The sequence below is a fragment of the Enhydra lutris genome, unplaced genomic scaffold (assembly GCF_002288905.1).
Source record: "Enhydra lutris kenyoni isolate GAN:26980312 unplaced genomic scaffold, ASM228890v2 scaffoldscaffold39, whole genome shotgun sequence".
NCBI classification, from domain to species: domain Eukaryota; kingdom Metazoa; phylum Chordata; class Mammalia; order Carnivora; family Mustelidae; genus Enhydra; species Enhydra lutris.
Window position 1 is genome coordinate 5,622,620 of NW_019154123.1, and position 22,625 is coordinate 5,645,244.

Genomic DNA, 22,625 nt, shown 5'->3' on the forward strand with positions numbered 1-22,625 from the left:
ATATGCAAAAGAAGGAAACTAGACCACTTTCTACACCATGTACAAAAATAAACTCAAGATGGATTTAAGACTTATAAATGCAAGATCAGAAACCATAAAACTCCTAAAAGAAAACACAGCCAGTAATCTCTTGGACATGGGCCTTGCCTTAGCAGCGTTTTTCTGGACAGGTCTCTTCTAGCAAAGGAGACAAAAGCAAAAATAAACCAGAGACAAACCAAAATACTAAGCTTCTGCACAGGAAAGGAAACTATCGAAAAATGAAAAGGCAACATGGATGGACTGACTTAGAGGGGATTACACTAAATAAGTCAGACTGAGAAAGACAATGACATATGATTTTACTTATATGTGAAATCTCTAAAAACAAAGCAAACAAGTGAACAAACAAAAACCAGAAACAGACTCCTAGATACGGGCGGGGGGGGGACCTTAACAACTGATAGCTGCCAGAAAGAATGGTAGTGGAGGATGCGCAAAATAAGCAAAGGGGATTAAAAGGTACAAACTTCCAGTTATAAAACAAGTAAGTCACAGGGGTAAAAATGCAGCAAAAGGAATATATTCAGTAATATTTTATTATCCTTGTATGGTGACAAATGGTAACTACACCTACAATGGTGAGCACTGCATAATATATAGAATTGTGGAATCACCATGTTCTACACCTGCAGTTAACATAACATGATGTCAATAATACCTCAATTAAACACATACACACAATGAACCAAAAAATTTTCAAAAATATAATGAAGGGTAAAGTTATAATCTCCCAAAAAAGGAAGAAAGAAGGTTAAAAAAAGAGAGAGAGAAAACATACAACTTTTTTTGGTACACATGTGTCTTCTGCAGGAATGTAGTTGGAAATGGAAAGACTAAATGAGAATAAATCAGAGGACCTTAAATGCCTACCAAACCATTTAGATTTTAACAGCTTTGCACCTACAGGAGTGAAGTGAAAAAACAGTCACTGTTTTAAGAAGTAGAAAACTCTAAATACTGAAAACATCAACCTATTCAGAAATAGGAAGCTACAAATTCAATCTTCAATGAATGAAGCACAGAGCCTAATTAGGAGACTACAGAAATCTAACAACCTGGATTAGAGCAGTGACAGTGAGAACAAAATTATCTGGGGGGAAATCCTAAGTACTTCACTGTGACAATCCCTAAGAGCTATCAATAAACCAAATCCTCTGACTGTATCTACACATACATGCCTACATCCAATTCCCACTGAACAGCAAGAAACCGCAAGGGTCCTGCAGGGCCTGCCCAGCCTCCTGGCGGCGCGGCTAACCAGCAATCCCACACACTACCATGCAGCACTTACTTAAGTCATCATTTGCTAAAGAAACAAAATTTGAGTTTATGTGTATGATCCTGCATGTTCAATACGGTATTAACATTTCAGAAAACTCTCAAACCATGTATCCTGATTTTAGTTCAGAAAATATTTATCATTAGTTATATGCTTAACTGATACTTGCTTGCTGTTATATGTAGTTAAAAAATACAGCATACATGCTATTTTAGATACCGTCTAGGTTTCTTCCAAAAAGTTAAAAAAATACCAGGTTTAATATTCTTTTAAAAACACCCTTTAAATGGCTTTATGGCTTTATTTAAATCGGATTTATGCCTTACAGCAAATAAAGGTGGAAGTATTTTGGAAGGAAACACATCTCATCAGTATATCTGACAACTTGGTTGGGTTGTGTTTCTTTTAAAAAGAACCAGGGCTCACAGTTTATAAAGACGAACAGGCACACTCAACACCACATAAGCAGGAGGTAAAAAGGAATTCCAACATAAACTCAGGCTAGCCTCTAAAATCCAGCGGATTTTTAACCACTAATGATACCTCTAGCAGAATTTAGTTAACCAAAAGCATTGTCCATATTTAGCCATTTCAGTGTTTCGTGAACGCGCGCTTACAGTAACAATGAGCGCCACACAGAGCCACGGGGAGGCACACCAACTAAGACACTGCTGAAGCGATAAGACAAAATCCGAGCAGTCAAGAGTTGTTTCGCAAGACAGCAAAGTTTGCGAGGTGCCCTCAACAGCCTGGGAGGAGGAGCAGCTGCAACAGCAGTCCCAACCCCACAGAAACCTGATCACAGGACAGAACGTTCGTTCGTCTGTATCCAGCCGCGGTGAGAGCGCTCCGCAGCCAGGAGCAGACAGCTGCTGGAGCAGGCAGGCTGACAAAGGAATGAGCCTCTGAGCTCCAGTCTGGTAGAGCAAAATGCCTTTGTCCTTCAGCAATAATCATGTTAATAAGAGCCATCCTTCACGTCCAGAGACCCTTACACATTCGCTTCGTGCAAAATGTACATACAGCACGGTTCTGGAGAAGAGCTGCCTCCTCAAAGGGAAGGAAAGGAATATTTCAGTGGCTCTGGTGGTTGGGGCTGCTAGACATGGAACTGAGATTGTAAGATAAATTTTAATGTGTTTTATGATAATACAATAAACCAATTAAAAAGTATCCATTTAGACCGTATTTTTTCAGTATTATACTATGGAGAAAATTCTTACAAGTCACAAAAATGTCTGCTGTCTATTCTCATAAAACTCCAGCTAAGAGGAGGGTCAACGACAAATTATTAAAACATAAAGTAGACTATTAGAAGATGGATAAAAGGGAATGGAGTAAATGTGAACTCAAGTGCAGGTGGCTTAGAAATGGGCCAATATAAACACACAGGCAATTCTCTTTCCTTCCCTCTCACACATGCACGGCTTTCCACCATAAGAGCTCCCGTTCTTTCGCTTGTGAGGTGAAGTGGGAAAAAAGAGGACAAGTATTTAGAAATTTCCCAAAATGAACGGTCTTAGTGATGTAGGTCAGTGATTCTTACACACATTTCTAAAACACACTTTTCATCAAAAGGTAAAGAATAAAGGGAAAAGGATAAAGTATTGTTTTTCATAAATTTTATTTAAAATAAAGTTCTGTCCATTCTGATATCCAGTTCTTCCTATTTTGTAATAAAATTATCTTCCATTTTGTGAAATGTTGATGACAGTAGATGGTAATTTTGTTTTCAATGTCCTTGCAAGACAAAATAGAATTAGCAACCATATATCAGCCCCTTGTGAGTTGAAATTTCAAATTTAGTACTGTAGTAACAGCTTTTGCCTGTAACCCTGGGTGGTTGGTATCTGTCATAGCAATTTTTTTTTTTAAGATTTTATTTACTTGAAAGAGAAAGTGCACAAACAGGGGGAGTGGTAGACAGGGAGAGGGAGAAGCAGACTCCCCGACGAGCAGGGAACCCCATGTAGGGCTCAATCCCAGGATCCTGGGATCATGACCAGAGCCAAAGACACCCAATTGACTGAGCCACCCAGGCGCCCCTGCCATTGCAATTTAAACAGCAAAAAGGACTGATCCCAAGCCTGGGCCTCAACTAGCCCAGCACCTTTCAAGTGTCCTCAGGATCCCAGCTCTCCAGCGGGCCTAGGTTAAGGCCACCGCCTGCCACCCCCTCTCTAGCCCAGTGGCACCTCTATCACTCAGACTGCTCCCCAAGAACCGCACACACAATAGCAGCCACTTCCATGTACACAGAAGGTTCACAAATAACTCCCAAATCACAAGGAAGTCCTGCCTGTCAGCAGGCTGACACACACTGATTAGAGTCCCTCAAGTGGCAGGTGAAGTGAAACCTCTTTGTGCCAAAACTATTTCCTAAATAAATTTGCTGTTATTTTGTCTAGGGTGGTATACATCTTTAGTTTGACAGGCAACCAAAAAGATATAGGCTTTGGAAAGAACATCCTAAAGCACTAAATGTGTTATTTTATTTTAAGGACTTCTCACTTATCTTGGTATCCCTTGCTCCCTCAAACTTCGATTCTCCCACATGAAAATTCCTATCTTCAATTCCCTATTTCTTCTTTTCCCTCTTCATTTCAGAAGTATATGTGCATCTTTCCAAGACAAACATGTGGTCTATCAAATTCCTCTTCCTTTATCACTGAATCCAGCATTTCATTACAAAAAGTTCAAACTTTTCCATGCAAAAAGAGAAACACTAAATAAAGCCTACTCCTAAGTATACTCCTAAATACCCCTTACCCCCTACCCTCCCTTCAAGCTACGGGTCTAGCTTTCCCTGGCCCTTTAGTGGCAACTTCCTGCTTCCACCTATGCATACCCTTCCACCTAAGATTCAGTCCTGCTTTACCTCAATATTCCAGTCAACTGTTCTCTTAAATGTACTAATGACCTTCCAATCTCAAAATCAAACAGCATTTCTGACTTTCTTCATCAGCTTTTTGGTCAAGAACTTATCAACCCTGCCTTCTTGAAAACTTTCTTCCCAATCATGACATCAGTTTTCTGATTCTCAGTTTAATTCTCTTACCTCTGATCTCCCCTCTCCCCTTTCTAAAGCCTTTCCCTGTTAATCTGTCAAAGCACAGGGGCAAACCCCAAGGAGCTCCCCTTGCAATGTTATGAAGAGTGATGCATTTCATTGGAGGGTTTGGAGGTCCAGAGTGGACTTAATGGGCATTCATGGAAGGAGAAAGCAGAAGACAAAATCAGAATCTGATACAAATTCAGTAACTCTTAGCATTGACTTAACAGAGTGGGCCTCAACAACACACTAGAAAAATAATGTCTACTACAAAGCAATGACTTTCAAACCATACTCCAGATGGGGGAAGAAAGTTTTGATGTTTTAAATGCTTAATTTCCCTGAAATCTGTTTTAAGAAAGGGTTACAGTGCTTTCAAAAACCTTTAAAAGTACACTTCATAGTAAGATACAACTAAACACACAAGGAACTTGAAAATAAGAACAGCATACAAATTCCAATTCAACCCTCAGTTTCTTATCTGGCAAGTGTGGCCAATGATACCCTCCTACATACCACCTCACTGAACTAAACTGAGAAAAAGTAAAGGAAGTACTATAAAGTGGCTTTGAACCCTACAGCACTATTTAAACCTACACAATTATTTTAAAAGCAGTAAGTACTAAAATTTCCATAGAAATAATGACTACTTGAGTATTAATAATGGCTGTCACAAAAATCTAAAGCTACATTTTGGCTTTCCAATAATCAACTTAATCTTTTCATTTTAAAGGTCAAAATTAATATGGTAAAATTCCACATAGCTAACGAAAGTATTATACTGAAATCAAATAATACAAACGTTAACATATTATTAAGGTTCGTACTGATTAAATAAAATTTAAAAACATACACTTGCAAGAATGGTGGAAATGCTTCCTAAAGACTGCAAATGTTGGGGTGCCTGAGTGGCTCAGTGGGTTAAAGCCTCTGCCTTCAGCTCAGGTCATGATCCCAGGGTCCTGGCATCTAGCCCCACACGGGCGCTCTGCTCAGCAGGGGGGCTGCTTCCCCCTTCCCCTCTGCCTGCCTCTCTGCCTACTTGTGATCTGTCAAATAAATAAAATCTTTAAAAAAAGAGAAAGAGACATTTTAGAGACCTACCTTTTTAAACCCAAAGATTGCTTTAAGCATGTCTTAATTTCACCACTACACAGTGAACTCTGTATTTCTACATTAGATACATACCTGAAATAATTATTCTGTGCATCTTTAAGTTGAAAAAATATTCCTCATTTTTAATTTCAAAACTATAATCTCACAAATTACTCTAAAGTAATAAAAAATTATACCTGAAATTATAAATAAAAATATATAAAAATTTATAGCTGAAAATCTAAGATTTCAGAGAACAACCTGCTCTCATAATTAAATGTGAAGCCTCTATCGTACATTTAACTCTCCCATAAAATACTATCAAGAAGTTGGTCAAATCCATATATTCATTAAAAGCAGACATTTAAGGATTAAGTCCTCACTAATTCTCATTTAACCATAGGATTTAAATTCAGTATTCCACGAAAGCTGTATCACGACCCTAGGTATTTAACAGAACCTCCTAGCTTTTGTAAAGGCCAAAGGTGCGGCTTCCTCCCACAACACACACATAAAAATTATTATTCCTTTACTATCTACTAAGGAAACAGATCCTAATTTAAATTCCTACATACAGACTTTTTTTTTTTGAAAAGACTAATAGCTAATTAGTTAGGAGCTATTCAGTTACAAGCAAGGATACCTAACTTAAATGACCCTGAGCCAAAAGAAGAATTTATTGGCCCACATAATTTAAAACACCAAGGGAGGGAGGGAGCACCTGTGTGGCTCAGTCAGGTGGGCATCTGCCCTTGGCTCACGTCATGGTCCCCGAGTCCAGGATTGAGCCCTGCATCAGGCTCCCTGCTCAACAGGGAGTCTGCTTCTCCCTCTACTCGTGCATGCGTGCACACACTCTCTCTCTCTCTAATAAATAAAAAAAATAAATAAAACACCAAGGGAGGGCCCAAAAGGATACAGTCATTAAGAGCTCATGACCTCAACTATGTTTTCAGACAGGCTCTCCACACGTGGCAGCTTGGAAAAGTAGACATCAGAAGTTTAAGACTCACATCCAACTCACAGCTACCTCAAGAAAAGGGATAACCTTTTTTAAAGAGCCCTCCCCAATACTTTTGCCACAGCTCGGATCAGTTCAGATTAGGTCACATACCCCGATCTGAAATAATCACTGTTCTTAGAAGAATGCAGAGCTCTGGTGGGCTGGCTTGAGTCACGTACCACTCCTGGGGTTGAAGAGAGACTCTTGATGGAATGAAAAGGGTTATTATAAAATGAGGGATGGTGGTACCCTAAAGGAATGTTAGATGAACAAATAACATCTATGTCAGTCATGAGGGTGTACTCCCCAAAAAATACCACTAGGGTGTTTTGAGGAGCAGTGGCAGACTATCAAATGCAAAAATTATACAGGGGCGCCTGCGTGGCTCAGTGGTTTAAGCCTCTGCCTTAGGCTCTGGTCATGGTCTCAGGGTCCTGGGATCGAGCCCCGCATCGGGCTCTCTGCTCTGCAGGGAGCCTGCCTTCCCCTCTCTCACTGCCTGTCTCTCTGTCTACTTGTGATCTCTGTCAAATAAATAAATAAAATCTTTAAAAAAAAAATTGTACAAAGCAGGGCTTTTGGATTACATGTAGTTATTCTCACCAATTTACTCATTTTCAAAAAACAAGTAATTAGTGACAAATGCCTCCTTTTTCCTGCCAACTTTCCTAAATGTATTTAATCTTAAAAGCTGAATTATGAAGACAAATGTATAACAAACTAAAACTTAATAGTTAAAACCGTAAGGGCACCTGGGTGGCTCAGTGGGTTAAAGCCTCTGCCTTTGGCTCAGGTCATGCTCCCAGGGTCTTGGGATCAAGCCCTGCATTGGGCTCTCTGCTCAGCAGGGAGCCTGCTTCTCCCTCTCCGCCTACTTGTGATCTCTGATGTCAAGATTTTAAATAAAATCTTTAAATAAAATCTGAAGATTTTAAATAAAATCTTTTTAAAAAAAAAGTTAAAACCACACTTTCTTTCAAGAAGAAAGCATAGGAGAAAATCTTTATAATCCTGGGGCAGGCAAAGAATTCCTAGAACACAAAAAGTATGACTTATACAAGAAAAAAAAACAACAAACTGGACTTAGAAAAATTTAAAAGTTTGGCTCTTAAAAAGACACTAGTGAAAAACCGACACCTAACATCATACTTAATGGTGAAAGACTGAGTGCTTTTGCTCAAGATCAAGACAAACACATCCACTGTCACTATTCAATACTGTACTAGAAACTCTAGCCAGTGCAATTAGGTAAGAAAAAGAATTAAAACTATCTCTATTTATAGATAACATGATCTTGTACAGAGAAAATCCTAAGGAATCTACTAAAAAGCTATTAGACTAATAGACAAGCTAAGTAAGGCTGTAGGGTACAAAAATCAACATACAAAAGTTGACTGTATTTCTATATTGTTTACCAATGAATAATGGCAAAATAAAAAATTTTTTTAAGATTTTATTAATTTATTCGACAGAGACACAGCAAGAGAGAGAACACAAGCAGGGGGAGTAGGAGAAGGAGAAGCAGGCCTCCCCCAGAGTAGGAAGCTGATGTGGGGCTCAATCCGAGGACCCTAGGATCATGACCTGAGCCAAAGGCAGACACTTAACAACTGAGCCACCCAGGGGCCCCTAAAATAAAAAATTTTAATTCTACTTATAATACTATCAAAAAGAATAAATTTAGGGGCACCTGGGTGGCTCAGTGGGTTAAGCCTCTGCCTTCGGCTCAGGTCACGGTCTCAGTGTCCTGAAATCGAGCCCCGCGCATCGGGCTCTCTGCTCAGCAGGGAGCCTGCTTCCCCCCTCCCTCTGCCTGCCTCTCTGCCTACTTGTGATCCTCTCTCTCTCTCTCTCTCTCTCTGTCAAATAAATAAATAAATAAATAAATAAAATCCTTATAAAAAAGAATAAACTTAATAGAAGTATAAAATATATATACTGGAAACTACAAAACATTACTGCAAGAAATTAAGTAAGACCTAAATAAATTGAGATGACATCTTATGTTGACAGATGGAAATCTAGCATTAAGATAGAAATAGTTCCCGAATTATTCTACAGATTCAATGCAATCCCTATAAAAATTCCAGCTAGATTTTTTTTTTTTTACAGAAATTGATGAACAGATGCTAAAATTCATATGAAAATGCAAGGGATCCAGAATTGCCAAAATAATCTCAATAAAGAATAAGGTTAAAGACTCACATCTCTCAATTTCAAAACTTACTACAAAGCTACAGACATTATGGCAGTATGGTACTGGCCACAGGCTAGACATAGAGGTCAGCAGGACAGAACTGGGAGTCTAGAAATAAACCCTCACATTCAGGATAAACTGATTTTTGACAAGGCTGCCAAGACAACTCAACGGGGAAAGAATAGTCTTTTTACCAAATGGTGCTGGGATAATGGGATAGCCACATGCTAAAGAATGAAGCTGGACCTCTTCCTCACACCATACATAAAAAATTAATTTGGTGCACGGACTTAAATGTAAGAACTAAACTATAAAATTCTTAGAAGAAAACAAAGAAGCAAATATTTGTGACCCTGGGTTAGATAATGGTGTCTCAGCTACAACTCCAAAAGCACATACAAAAGAAAAAATAGATAAATTGGACTTCATTAAAAATCACAAACTTTGGACTGCAAACAACACCACCAAGAAAATGAAAAGACAACCCACAAAATGGAATAAAATATTTGCAAATCATGTATCTGATAAGGAACTTTTATACAGAATATAAAGAACTCTTAAATCTCAGTCATAAAACGACAAAGCAAATTTTCAAATGGGCAAAGGATATAGACTTTTCCCCCAAGAAGATATATAATGGCTAATAAGCACATTTAAAAAAAAAGGCTTAACATCATTAGCTATTAGAAAAATGCAAATAAAAGCTACAATGAGATACCACTTTGCACCTACTAGCTGGCTATAATAAAATACAGATAATAAGTATTGGCTAGATGGAAATCTAAAATAGTATACCCACTATGAAAAACAATTCTGCCATTTCCCAAAATGTTAATACAGTCCTCCCCTTTTGGCCTTCCATTTAAATCCTTCCCCCATCTCCTAATGTCTATAAAATTTTCCCTGACTACACGTTTATTTCTCCCATGTCTGACCCTGCCAGGGCAGCTCATGATTGTATCACATATTGATTTGGGCATTTATAATTACTTCTCCTGTTATTTTTCTTGAAGTTTTGTTGCGATTATCTTCCTCTGAGCTCCTTAAGATAAAGACATACTTGGGCAAGAGAACATAATGGGACCAAACATTTATTAAGTACCTGCTTAACTAAATACTTACTATGCATTACCTTAAAACAAGTTTTAAACCCAGAGCCTGAGTTTCTTCATGTATAAATCACGATACCCAAGGCCTGTTGTAAAAACACTGGGAAAAGTCCAAGATATCCTAAGTTAAAAAAGGAAGATGTGGGGGCGCCTGGGTGGCTCAGTGGGTTAAGCCGCTGCCTTCGGCTCAGGTCATGATCTCAGGGTCCTGGGATCGAGCCCTGCATCGGGCTCTCTGCTCAGCGGGGAGCCTGCTTCCTCCTCTCTCTCTACCTGCCTCTCTGCCTGCTTGTGATCTCTCTCTGTCAAATAAATAAATAAAATCTTTAAAAAAAAAAAAAAAGGAAGATGTGGAACAGTGTCTCTAACATATTACCATCTGTGTTTATAAAAAATGGAGGTAGGGGAGGGGAGTACGTGTTTGTGTTTCTTTTTTTAAAAGATTTTATTTTAAAGAGGGGGGCAGAGGAGTAGGAGATGGACAAGCAGACTCCATGCTGAGTGTGATTTAGGGCTTGATCCCATGACCATGAGATCATGACCTGAGCCAAAATCAAGAATCCAATGCCCAACCAACTGAGCCACACAGGCGCCCCATATGTGTTTCTATAGATAAAATATATCTAAAGTAACTTGCACAGGAAACTGGCAACAGCAACTGCCTTTCAGGGTGGAAATGGGAAAACCGTTTCTCTATACCATTTTCTATTGTTTGAATTGTCTTATCATGTGCACTCATTGCCTCCAAAGTAAACTTTTTAAAAATTACAATGTATACAATACGCACAAACACATATACAGATGTATGAAATATCTATTTTTTGAAATATATTTTTAAGATATTAAAACCAGGGGCGCCTGGGTGGCTCAGTTGGTTAAGCAACTGCCTTCGGCTTGGGTCATGATCCTGGAGTCCCGGGATCGAGTCCCACATCGGGCTCCCTGCTCAGCAGGAAGTCTGCTTCTCCCGCTGACTTCTCTTTTCTCATGTTCTCTTTCATTGTCTCTCTCTGCCTCTCAAATAAATAAATAAAATATTTAAAAAAAAAGATATTAAAACCACAGGGTATTTCTACCCTTTGAGGTAAAAATACACTTCATTTCAGTTGTAATTATCTTACTCATATTTATCACCACCCTTACTTTCTTTGAAAGTACTTATTTTGACATCATGTTCTACTGAGGCAGAACATTAATTTACCGGATGTCTTCCTTTCATCTAGGAAGTTAGAAGACTGACCCATGCTTTATTTTAATTAGTATTGTATGTGCCTGGTGAACCGAGTCATTACGCATATGCATCCTGATTTGCCCAGGATAATCCTGCTTTATGCCTACTGCCCTAACATAATTACCAATGATAATTATATGATCACCCTACTAATGAATCAAAGGGAAAAGAAGTTTATTCTTCTTATAACATCCATCAGGAGAACCATTCCACCAACTTAAGGAAAAAATTACCAAAAAAATTTTTTTTCTGAAGATTTCATTTATTTTTTTTTGACAGAGAGATCACAAGTAGGTAGAGGTAGGCTGAGAGAGAGGGGGAAGCAGGCTCCCCACTGAGCAGAGAGCCCATGTGGGGTTAGACCCCAGGACTCTGGGATCATGACCTGAGCCAAAGGCAGAGGCTTACCCACTGAGGCACCCAGGAGCCCCAAAATTACAAAAAATTTTTATAGTAAATTCCTCTTTTGGAAGTATCAATAAGTGTATAACAACATGACTAATGTTTGTTTTTGTTTTTTAGAGAAAAGGAGCCGGCTCATGCATGAAGCAGGGGAGATGCAGGAGGAGGAGGAAGAGAGAGAGAGAGAAAATCTTAAGCAGGCTCCACGCTCAGCACAGAGCCTATGTAGGGTTTGCTCTCAAAACGCTGAGATCAGGACCCAAGCCAAAATCAAGAGTCTGATCCTTAACTGACTGAGCCACCCAGGGACCCCTATCATGACTAACATTTTGACCTCACACACATACCCAGTCCCTGTCCTTAGAGTATTTCAAAGTTGTAGATATTTGTTCATCCTGATAAATCATTTAAAAAGAAAAAAAGAAAAAAAAAAAAAAAAAAAAAAAGCTAGACACCATACTACTGTTATTTTAAATAGGGAAGACAAAAATAAAAAGGCTGCTTCTATTTTTCATCTCTTCACAATTCCATCTTGAATGGTATACTTCAGGATACAGTAAATATAATTAAATACTCCAGTTTCCCTTTTCACTATCCATTCTTGAACATGTTTAAGAAACAATTAAAAAAATCAAATGTTGCATCAGACCATAAGAAATTTATGTAATCATTCCTTCCTGACTTTTAAGAACTACTTTCTCTCATAAGACCTGGAAGTTTATTATAAAACAATAAATTTCCCAAAATAGCAGAGTTTAACAATTAACTTTATTAGATAATCCCAAGCACTGGTTTCCAAACTTCAGTTGAGTAAGGACCCTTCTGGAGCTGGGTTGGCCAGTTATAACTCACATAGGCCAATCAGGCCCACTGCCTGCTTTGTTCAATAAGGTAAGAATGGCAAATTTTACATTTTTTAAGTAACTGAAAACAATTTAAAGAAAATAATACTTTGTGACACTAATATCTTATCAGTGCCTATAAATAAAGTTTTATTGGAATACCACCATATTCCTTCATTTATGTATGGTCTATGCTGCTTCTGTACTATTGGTAGAGTTGAATAGTTTAAATACAGACCACAGGGCCTGCAAAGCCTAACATATTTACTATTTGGTCTTGTACTGAAAAAGTTTGCTAACCTCTGCTCTAGAGGCTTTCAGAAAAGGGTAGATCCATATACTGAAACAATGGGGGAGGAAGAGATGGAGAGAAGATGAATTTTTAACCACCGTTTTTAACCACCACCTGGTACAATTCTGTCATAGATAATATATTTAGAAAAAACTGATCTAGACTATTTCTCTATAGACACTTGTAAAAAGGGGAAATTGTCAGTAGAGGCATCTAATTTCATAGCTGAGTTAAGATGTGAGCAACCTCAGAGAACAGAGGCTTCCTTCCTTCTGCCAACACAGTACATACATGCACAACCAACTCAGCCTTCCCTCCTTAAAGGCATGCAGTGCACACTGCCATTTACATCCTGAGATAAAAAGAAGTCCATTAAGCAGAACATTTTAATTTCATGTGATAAATTAATTTCATTTTATCTTAAAATCTGCGCTTTTGAAGATAGGTTTACAAAGTCCTTCCTAGCCTACGGGTCACATTTTCTTTTTTACCACCAATCTCCCCCACCAAAAACAACTACTTTAACAGTTTACCTTTCACATGTAGACCTTTAATCTATCTAGAACTTTCCTCACATATGGTATTGGGGTAGGAGTTGTTTTATTTGCCTCCATATGGCGAGTCAGTTTTCCATACACCCATTTATTAAATGCTCCATCCTTTCCCCACTGTTTTTCTGATACCATGGTAATCATATATTAAAATCCAAAAATACATGTGTCTATCTCTCAGCACTCTTCATTTTCTTCATTTGTGTATCTTAGTACCCTATAAGGCCAGGGCAAGAAAAACCGGGTACTATTGAGGCACATCTTTATATATCTGGTAATGCAACAACCACTCCCTCCCAACTTACTCTTTTTCTAAGACTGACCGAGCTGTTTCCGAACACATTCTCCATACCTAAATTTAGATTAAGTTTATAGAGCTGCCTCAAAAAATAAAATCCAACTGGAATTTAGACCAGAACTGAATTAAATTTATAATGAAGAATTAATACCTATACACCATAAAATTAACATAGTGGTCAGAGAGGGAGAAGACACATGCAAAACCTAGAACAAAGGTTTAATATCTAACGTATCCAAACAGAACTTTGGTAGAAAGAGTAGGCAAATGATTATGATTAGGCAATATACAGAACAGGATACATAAAAATCTAACAAGTATAAGACAAGAGACTAACATAAAGTGGTATAATCCAAGAAAATGCAAATCACATTGTAAAATACCACTTTATTATCTACAGAATGATAAAAGCTGAAAACCTGACCATGCCAGGGAGATCCAAGGAAACAAGAACTCTCATGCCCCACAACTAGTAGGCACGCAGAAAAACACAATCATTCTGGAGAAGCATGTGGCACAACTTAAGTAGAAGTGAACTTCAGCAAACTCTGTGATTCTTCTGCAGTTTGGCTAAATTCTTACAGAGGTTCACCAAAGCATATGCTAGAATGCTCCCTGTTGCTCTGCCAGTGGTGGGGGAGAGCTGGAACCAACTGGGCTTCTGCAAACAAAATGGAAATGTACCTGGTGGAATTTTAGGTAGCAGTTCAGAGCAACAAATTAGGCCTCTGCAGAGCAACAGGGAGAGATTAAAACATAGTGCTTAGTAAAAAAGCAGGAAACAAAATGAGATAATATCATTTATATAAGTTAAAAATACAAATACACTAAATGCATTGGCAAGAAGACATATTAATAATGTATAGAAACACATTAGAAGGAGTGCACTGTAGGTTAATTGTACTAGAAAATGAAAATAAAATGGAATAAAATAAGCAAGAAGGAAAAGGAGAAAAAGGCACTTAGTTCATACAAATTCTTGGTTTTTATTTTGTGGTGGAGAAACCGCCAACAAACACCAAGCTAGCTACTGTAGGCTGCACCTGGGAGAGACCGCTCCCAACACAACACAACACACACAGCTCTACCACTAAAATTATTTTTACATACACCAGTTTGGCATGTAACAGTAAAAGAGCCCTAAGCATAAAAGAAAATTATAAATGGTAAACGAAGTATCAAGAAGACATCTTGAACTGGTATAACCACAATGCAGGATAAAGATGGTATCATCTGTATTTTGAATAAAAAGTAGGATACCCATTAAAGAGATAAAGAAACACAAGAAAAGCATTTGGGTGAAGGAACTAGGTTTTAGACAGGTTTGTTTCCAGTGTTTGGTTGAAAACACTGACTCCAGAAGGCAGCTGAGGATGGCTATAGATAGATATGAGTCATCTGGATTGTCCATTGTTATAAATGCCACATATTTATTAGCATGGAAGATGTATGCAGTGCTAATCATGAACGCTCTAGGGAAAGTAGAAAGATGCTGATTTAAGACAAAATAAACTAATAGGAAGCAGAGGCGAAAGTGACTGTGGAAGGTGAGAGTGGAGAAGGTAGGGAGTAAATCACTATGGCTCTCACTGATTGTAAGTAACCTGTGTGTAACAAAAATTAAATAAATACTTTTGAGTTTAAAACACCATTACAGGGGTGCCTGGGTGGCTCAGTGGGTTAAGCCTCTGCCTTCGGCTCAGGTTATGATCTCAGGGTCCTGGGATCGAGCCCCACATCGGGCTCTCTGCTCGACGGGGAGCCTACCTCCCCCTCTCTCTCTGCCTGCCTCTCTGCCTACTTGTGATCTCTCTCACTGTCAAATTAAAAAAAAAAAAAAATCTTTTAAAAATAATAATAAATAAATAAAATAAAATACCATTACAGTCAGGATTCCTGGGTGGCTCAGTTAAATGTCTGCTTTTGGCTCAGGTCATGATCTTGGGATCCTGGGATAGAGCCCCAGGTCCGGTTCCCAGCTGAGCAGGGAGCCTGCTTCTCCCTCTCCCTCTGCCTCTCCCTGTGCTTGCATGAACTCTCTCCCAAATAAATAAATTCTTTAAAAAACAAAGCAAAACAGTATAATCTACCCAACAGCAGTAGGCACCAAAGATTTAAGATAAATTTCTGCAAGCAAACAAGAACTCAGAAAATCTAGAATGTTTTAAGAACAGTGCTCCACAGAGTTGTGCAGTGGCCCTCTCATTTAACAGCATGATGCTGGGCACAGTTCAGAATGTCATCAATAAATATTTTAACAGAATTGTCTATCATGTAGTTAGCAAGACTGGTATCAAGCTTATAATTACACAGACCAACGCAAGGTATTACGGTAACCTAACAGCCTCCCCTGTCCCCTTCTTTACCCTTAGGTGATAGATGGCTTTCCAAAAAAGTCAGTTTTAATCTTGGAAATCTGAAGGAAGTTGTCTACAAACTATGCTCTTGACAGAAAAGCAGCTTTATATCATACTATATACTACTATTATATATATATAATGCATTATATAGACTATATATAGTATATACATTGATATATTCTAACAGTAAATAATATATGGTATTGTATTTATGTATATATTTTTATATAAAAAGCATATAAACTATATAATAATAGCACATGGTAAACTTTATGGTACTTATACCATAACTATAGTATTATAGGGCTCTTATTTAAAGAAAATAAGACATTGTTCCTCTTAGAGGTCAAAGTTAGATATCAAGTAAGGAAAAAGTGAACCTCTGAGTAGCTATTCCAGAAGAGTCTAGGTTTTAACAGATTTTTTTTTAAGATTTTATTTTATTTATTTGACAGACAGAGATCACAAGTAGGCAGAGAGGCAGGCAGAGAGAGAGAGAGGAGGAAGCAGGCTCCCCGCCGAGCAGAGAGCCCGACGCGGGGCTCGATCCCAGGACCCTGGGATTGTGACCTGAGCCGAAGGCAAAGGCTTTAACCCACTGAGCCACCCAGGCGCCCCGAAGAGTCTAAGTTTTAAATGTCTACTTCATTTAGTGTTCTAAAATGAGGAATTTTCATTCTCTTGAAAAGTATAAAATCATATGTATAGCTTAAAAGATCAAATTTTTTAAAATCTAAAAATACACTTGTAACTCATGGTAATGAAATTTCATATCACAAAAACTGCTATTGGGTTTTGATACAGAATTGTATATAAGAATAGACTCAGTTTTATTTCCTCAAGCTCTGAATTCAGTTTATATAACAAAAGGAGGCCTAAAGCATTGCTTACCTATCTTCAGATTAAGGTGAAAGAACTTATGGATATTTAAAGCAGACACAAGATACTGAAATGAAAAGATCTATTCTAAGAACCACCCTAAGACCAAAGATCCCTTCAATGGGCCATGAAACAGTTCAAATCTACCTTCTTACCTGATCCTAACAGAGAGCCTATTAAACCTGAGATTTACCACCCATTTAAATAAGTCAAACTAAAAGTTACACCATATTTACTTTCATCTAGTCGTAATAAATCTTTCAAGGTAAACAAGCAACCACTAGAGTAATCACCAGTGTTAACAACCACTAGAATAATCAAAGTACTAAGTTTTGTGTCAGACTTTTTTTTTGGAGACTCCTTTTTTGCCGGAGCCTCCAACAGCAGTTACCCCTCACCACCCACCATCAACCCCTCTCCTACTAGAACTCTAAACCACTACCACCCAAACACACTTCCACAAAACAAAAAGATCTAGGACAATGATATAAAACTGGGACTTGCAGCTGCATGTGGTATTTTCACTCACTAACCCATAGGATTTCAAATTTGCGTCAGAATAGTTCAGCATAACACTGTGTTCAAAAGTAGTCATGTGGGGCACCTGGGTGGCTCAGTGGATTAAAGCCTCTGCCTTCGGCTCAGGTCATGATCCCAGGGTCCTGGGATCGAGCCCCACATCAGGCTCTCTGCCCAGCAGGGAGCCTGCTTCCTTTCCTCTCTCTCTGCCTGCCTCTCGGCCTATTTGTGATCTCTGTCAAATAAATAAATTAAAAAAAAAAAAAGTAGTCATGTGTTGGGGCGCCTGGGTGGATCGGTTCATTAAGTGTCTGCCTTAGGCTTGGGTCATGATCCCAGGGTCCTGGGATCGAGCCCCTAATCAGGCTCCCTGCTCCTTTCTCTCCCACTCCCCTTGCTTGTGTTCCCTTTCTCACTGTGTCAAATAAATAAATAAAATCTTTAACCAAAAGATTTTTTGGCTTTTTTGGTTAATGGTGACTACAAATGTGGCTCCAGAATCCCAAAACTGGATGACATTGGTTTAGAAAAGGCAATTTTTAAAAATAAAAAAGTATAAAGATGATTTTATGATGTTTACATTTTCTCATCAGATTTAAAATATATTTACATATCCAAAAGAAATTTGAAGTAGAAATGTAATCTGTAATAATGTAGCTATCTAAATTCTATTATAATCAACATCTACAATAAATTCTTCTAATGTGGCTTGACCTGTAATTATATTAGAATTAATATGCTCTCAACACACATCTAATCCTAAAAACCAGTATGAGTGGAGGGATTAAAAAATATCAGAAGTCTAAAACAACTAAAAATTCTAATCACAAAGTGCAGCTGATATGGCCAGAAACAGTATCAGTCTCCAAATATCAACATGAATTTCATTTATTTATTTAGATTTTATCCATTTATTTGAGAGAGAGAGAGAGAGAGAGAGAGACCATGCACATGCACAAGGGGGAGGGGGAGCAGGGGCAGAAGGAGAGGGAGAAGCAGATTCCCCACTTGAGCAGGGAGCCTGACGCAGGGCCCAATACCAGGTCCCCAGGATCACGACCTGAGCCAAAGGCAGATGCCCAATCAACCGAGTCAACCCAGGTGCCCCATCAACATAAATCAAATAAAATCTCTTACTCATTATAGCACATAAAATTTTAAGCACAAGCCATTTAAGATGAGTTCAATTCTTCAAATAACTCCTTTCAATCTTTTCAAACAGTTCACCAACATTTCTGAAAGTAAATATGATCAGTATAAATGTATAGAATAACAAACAAGTACTATTTTCTAACGACTGATTTTTATTTACAAAAAAATGTCATAGGTCTTTTAGTCACTTCAGCTTCTGGCCAAGATGGAATAACAGGTACCAAATTTACCCTGCCACCTTAAACAATAACAAAAGCCAAAATAGATGAAACAATAGTCTGGAGACAGTAGACATCAAGGGAGTTCAGGCTCAAGGCAATGATTCCTGAAAAAGAAAAACAAACATAGGAAGGCCTACAATTGCCCCTGCAATGTAGGGATGGACAGATCGGTATTGCCTCAGTAGAAGTGAAAAGTTAGCTTTCATCGCGGTTCTGATCACTCCTTTTTTTTTAAAGATTTTATTTATTGACAGAGAGACACACAGAGAGAGAGGGAACACAAGCAGGGGGAGTGGGAGAGGGAGAAGGCCTCCTGTCAAGCAGGGATCAATGTGGGCCTCGATCCCAGGACCCGGAGCCACCCAGGCGCCCCTGTTCTGATCACTCTTAACAAAGCTTAAAAGCAGGTCTCAAAAGGATCAATCTATTTCCAAATAACTTAAATGCATCTGAACTTAATGGCAAACCTCAGGAATATATTTAAAAATACAAAAATACCCAGCACACAAAAAGGTTACGATTCACAGTGTATGGTATTCAATAAAAAACTCCCAGATACAGAAAGGAGTTCAAAATGTGAGGAGAGGGACGCCTGGGTGGCTCACTCAGTTATGCCGCTGCCTTCTGCTCAGGTCATGATCCCAGGATCCTGGGATTGAGTCCCACGTCGGGCTCCTTGCTTGGCAGGGAGCCTGCTTCTCTCTCTGCCTGCTTGTGATCTCTCTCTCTCTCTCTCTGACAGATATATAAATAAAAAATAATTTTTTAAAAAAATGTGAGGAGAAAAACCAATCAACAATAAAAATTCCAGGAATGACAGAGAGAATAAAATAATTTTTTAAAAGATTTTATTTATTTATTTGACAGAGATCACAAGTAGGCAGAGAGGCAGGCAGAGAGAGACAGAGAGGAAACAGGCCTCCCGCTAAGCAGAGAGCCCGATGCAGGGCTTAATCCCAGGACCTTGGGACCATGATCTGAGCCAAAGGCAGAGGCTTTAACCCACTGAGCCACCCAGGCACCCCGGAGAGAATAAAATTAATGGACAAAGACAGTAAACTGTTGTTATAACTATTTAGCAAGTTCAAAATGATAGACAATTTCAAAATGATAGACAAATGCCTGAATGTGTTAGGCGCAGGCATGAAAATTATAAAAATACCCAAATCAAACCTTTAAATGAAAAATACAACATCTGAGATGAAAAACACACTAGATGGAATTAACAGTGTTAGACACTGCAAAAGAAAAGATGAATAAACCTGAAAACACAGCAATAGAAATTACTCAACACACACACGCACACGCACACGCACACGCACACGCACACACACATATTGGAAGTAAAGCATCAGGGATCTGTGGAACAACTCCAAACAGCCTAATATACAAAAAGGGGAAGGACCTGAGAAAACATGTTAAAACTGTCACCCAGCAAAAATGTTTCAAAAACAAAGGCAAAATAAAGGTTTTTTTCAGGTGTACAAAAACCAGAAGAATTCATCACCAGCAGAACTGATTGTAGGAAATGTTAAAGATAGTCTCTCAAGTGGAAGATAATGAGGTATATATCTGAAACTATACAAAAGAATAAAGAACACCCAAAACGGTAATACATTTGTGGAAAAGATAAATTTTAATTATTTCTTAAATCCCTCTAAAAAATAAGTGTCTAAAGCAAAAACAGTAACAAAGTATTGTAGGGTTTATAACTGGAAGGAAGAAATGTTAAATATGCTGAAGAGGTATGCTATAAACTCTATACCAACCACTAAAAAACAAAACAAAAAGGTATAGTTACTAACTCAACAAGGCATATGTTGATCAAAAAAAAACAAAACAAAAAAACCCACCTCAACCCAAAATAAAGTGTGGAAAAATGGAAACGGAATAAACAACAGATGGAACAAACAGAAAACAAACATTAAGACAGGAGATTCAAATCCAATTACATCAACAGAAGCATTAAAGGTAAATGGCTCCAGTTTAATGGCAGACTGTCAGATTGGAAAAGAGCAAGTCCCAACTATACTCTGCTTAAAAGAAACTCTTATTAAATTTTTAAAAGTTATGTGCCAGCTATCACTTATTAAATCACTAATCAATATGAAAATCTTCTCCTGCTGGGACTTAAAACTATCAACTTGTAGAATAGAGCAACAATACCATGGAAAGAAAGGGACATTTTTCAACAGAATGATAAAGATTCTCAATTCTCCAAATTATCAGACTCTGTCTTCTAGTGAAGGTACATACCATATATTACTTCTCTCTATGCCCAAAGTTCTTCAAAAGATTTGATAAAAAGGGTGCTTATCAAATAAACCATTCTCCTCAAACAAGTAAGCTACTCCCCTAAGCAAAAACAAAAAGCCAAAGACTAAACCCAACCAAACTATGTTCAATGCCTTATAAAATGCAACAAGACAGTTGTGATTTTTAACATCACATAAACCTCTGAACTGAAAGGTGGGATCAGCCAACACTAAAAATAAAAATATACATCAAGCTGGACTTGGATGTAGTGGGCAACATTCCCAAAATTTAGTCCCTCCTCACTTCAGAAGAAAGCAAATACATCACTAAATATTTCAACAGTTAAACATATTACTAGCTGTGTGACACTAACATCATGGGATGCTTAGAATTTTGAGAGCATTCCTAGTTCTGGTGCTAGGTTTGAAAGATAACTCTCTGACTCGGCCCCTTAAGTCTAAACAGCACACCTGTTTAGATTCCTTGCTTTTAAATCCTGGCTGCCAAACTTTCTAGCTGGGTAATCATGGACAAGTTACTTTACTTCTTTATGCTTCAACTTCCTCATCTATAAAATAGTAATAATTTTTTTTTCCCTGAAGAATGCTTTTTAAAGTAATAACAGTCATTATGAATTGAGGCCTTACTACAATCAGGGCACTGTTCCAAGTAATTTATATACAATGTATTTTTAAATCCTCAAAACCTATAAGACAAGCATTGTTATCCCATTTCACAGATAAGAAAACTGAAGTACAGATATTTGTGTTCCTCCCAAATTTACATAGCTCAATCTGATTCTAAGACCTGCCATCTAATCAATATGCTAAATAAGTAACTCCTTTATAGATATTTTTCCCAAAAATTGCATGTCTTTTGCTTTAGAATGCCAACTAATTAATATAAGCTCTTATCGTCTTCGTTTTGAGTAATCCCAGCAATCTAGCACAAAGAGAGCATAAAGCAAATCAATGGAAGTGGGCTCAATGAATGGATTCTGTGCATGATCTTGTCATGTCACTTACTCATGCAGGGGCAGTAATCAGAAGACTGGTGCTCTATCCTCAACCATACCAGTCCTCAGCTGTGCCTTTTTAGGAAAGTCACATCACCTCCCTAGATCTGAGAGTTCTCATTTATAAAATGAAGACATGAACTAAAATTTTAAGTTCCCTTTCAGCTCTAAAATTTCCAAGAAAAGCCAATATTGCTCTTTTGAAGAAAGAAAAAAAGAAATGTTTCTCACCAGAACAGAAATAATTTGTTTTCAGAGTAACATTTAAAGCCCCTTTATTTGTTTAAAATCTCTTGTTCTCCCAGACTAAGAGCTCCAACAAGGCCTGGACCTTGTGTGTCTTGTTTATAGATATCCCCAGTACAGTTGTGGACACATGGAAGATACTGGATATTTAATGAGTAAAATGCATTATAGGTGAAAACTTGTGAGCAATAAATGAAATGGGAACCTTTTTTTTTTTTTAATTTTATTTATTTATTTGTCAGAGAGAGAGAGAGTAAGCAGGGGGAACAGGAGGCAGAGGGAGAAGCAGGCTCCCTGCTGAGCAAGGACCCCCCCCCCCCATGCTGGACTCAATCCGAGGACCCTGGGATCATGACCTGAGCTGAAGGCAGATGCTTAACCGAATGAGCTACCCAGGTGTCCCGAGAACCTATTTCTTCATGTAGTACCCTAACTCAGTTGTTTCCTAAATTCCATGAATGAATGGCTAATTTTATGACCTAAATACGCATTTTGGATATTGCTATTTACTTTAGTTACAAAAACTGTGAATTCACAAGACTTTAAAATGTTTTAGTTCTTGCTGTTCCCATGTATTTCACCTG

At 38.1% G+C, this 22,625-nt stretch overlaps 1 protein-coding gene across 4 annotated transcripts in view; it reads right to left on the reverse strand.

Moving 5' to 3' along the window:
• The window catches only part of LOC111155126 (ubiquitin-conjugating enzyme E2 E1), an 80,883-nt gene that overhangs the window by 20,664 nt on the left and 37,594 nt on the right, over positions 1-22,625 (reverse strand). Inside the window, exon 4 of one of the 4 annotated variants that reach the window (XM_022515195.1) lies at positions 3,826-3,868. The exons of the other annotated variants lie outside the window; for them this stretch is intronic. Within the exon in view, the coding sequence (XP_022370903.1) occupies positions 3,826-3,868 (43 nt within the window). The remainder of the gene's footprint in view (positions 1-3,825; positions 3,869-22,625) is intronic. 4 annotated transcript variants of the gene reach the window in all.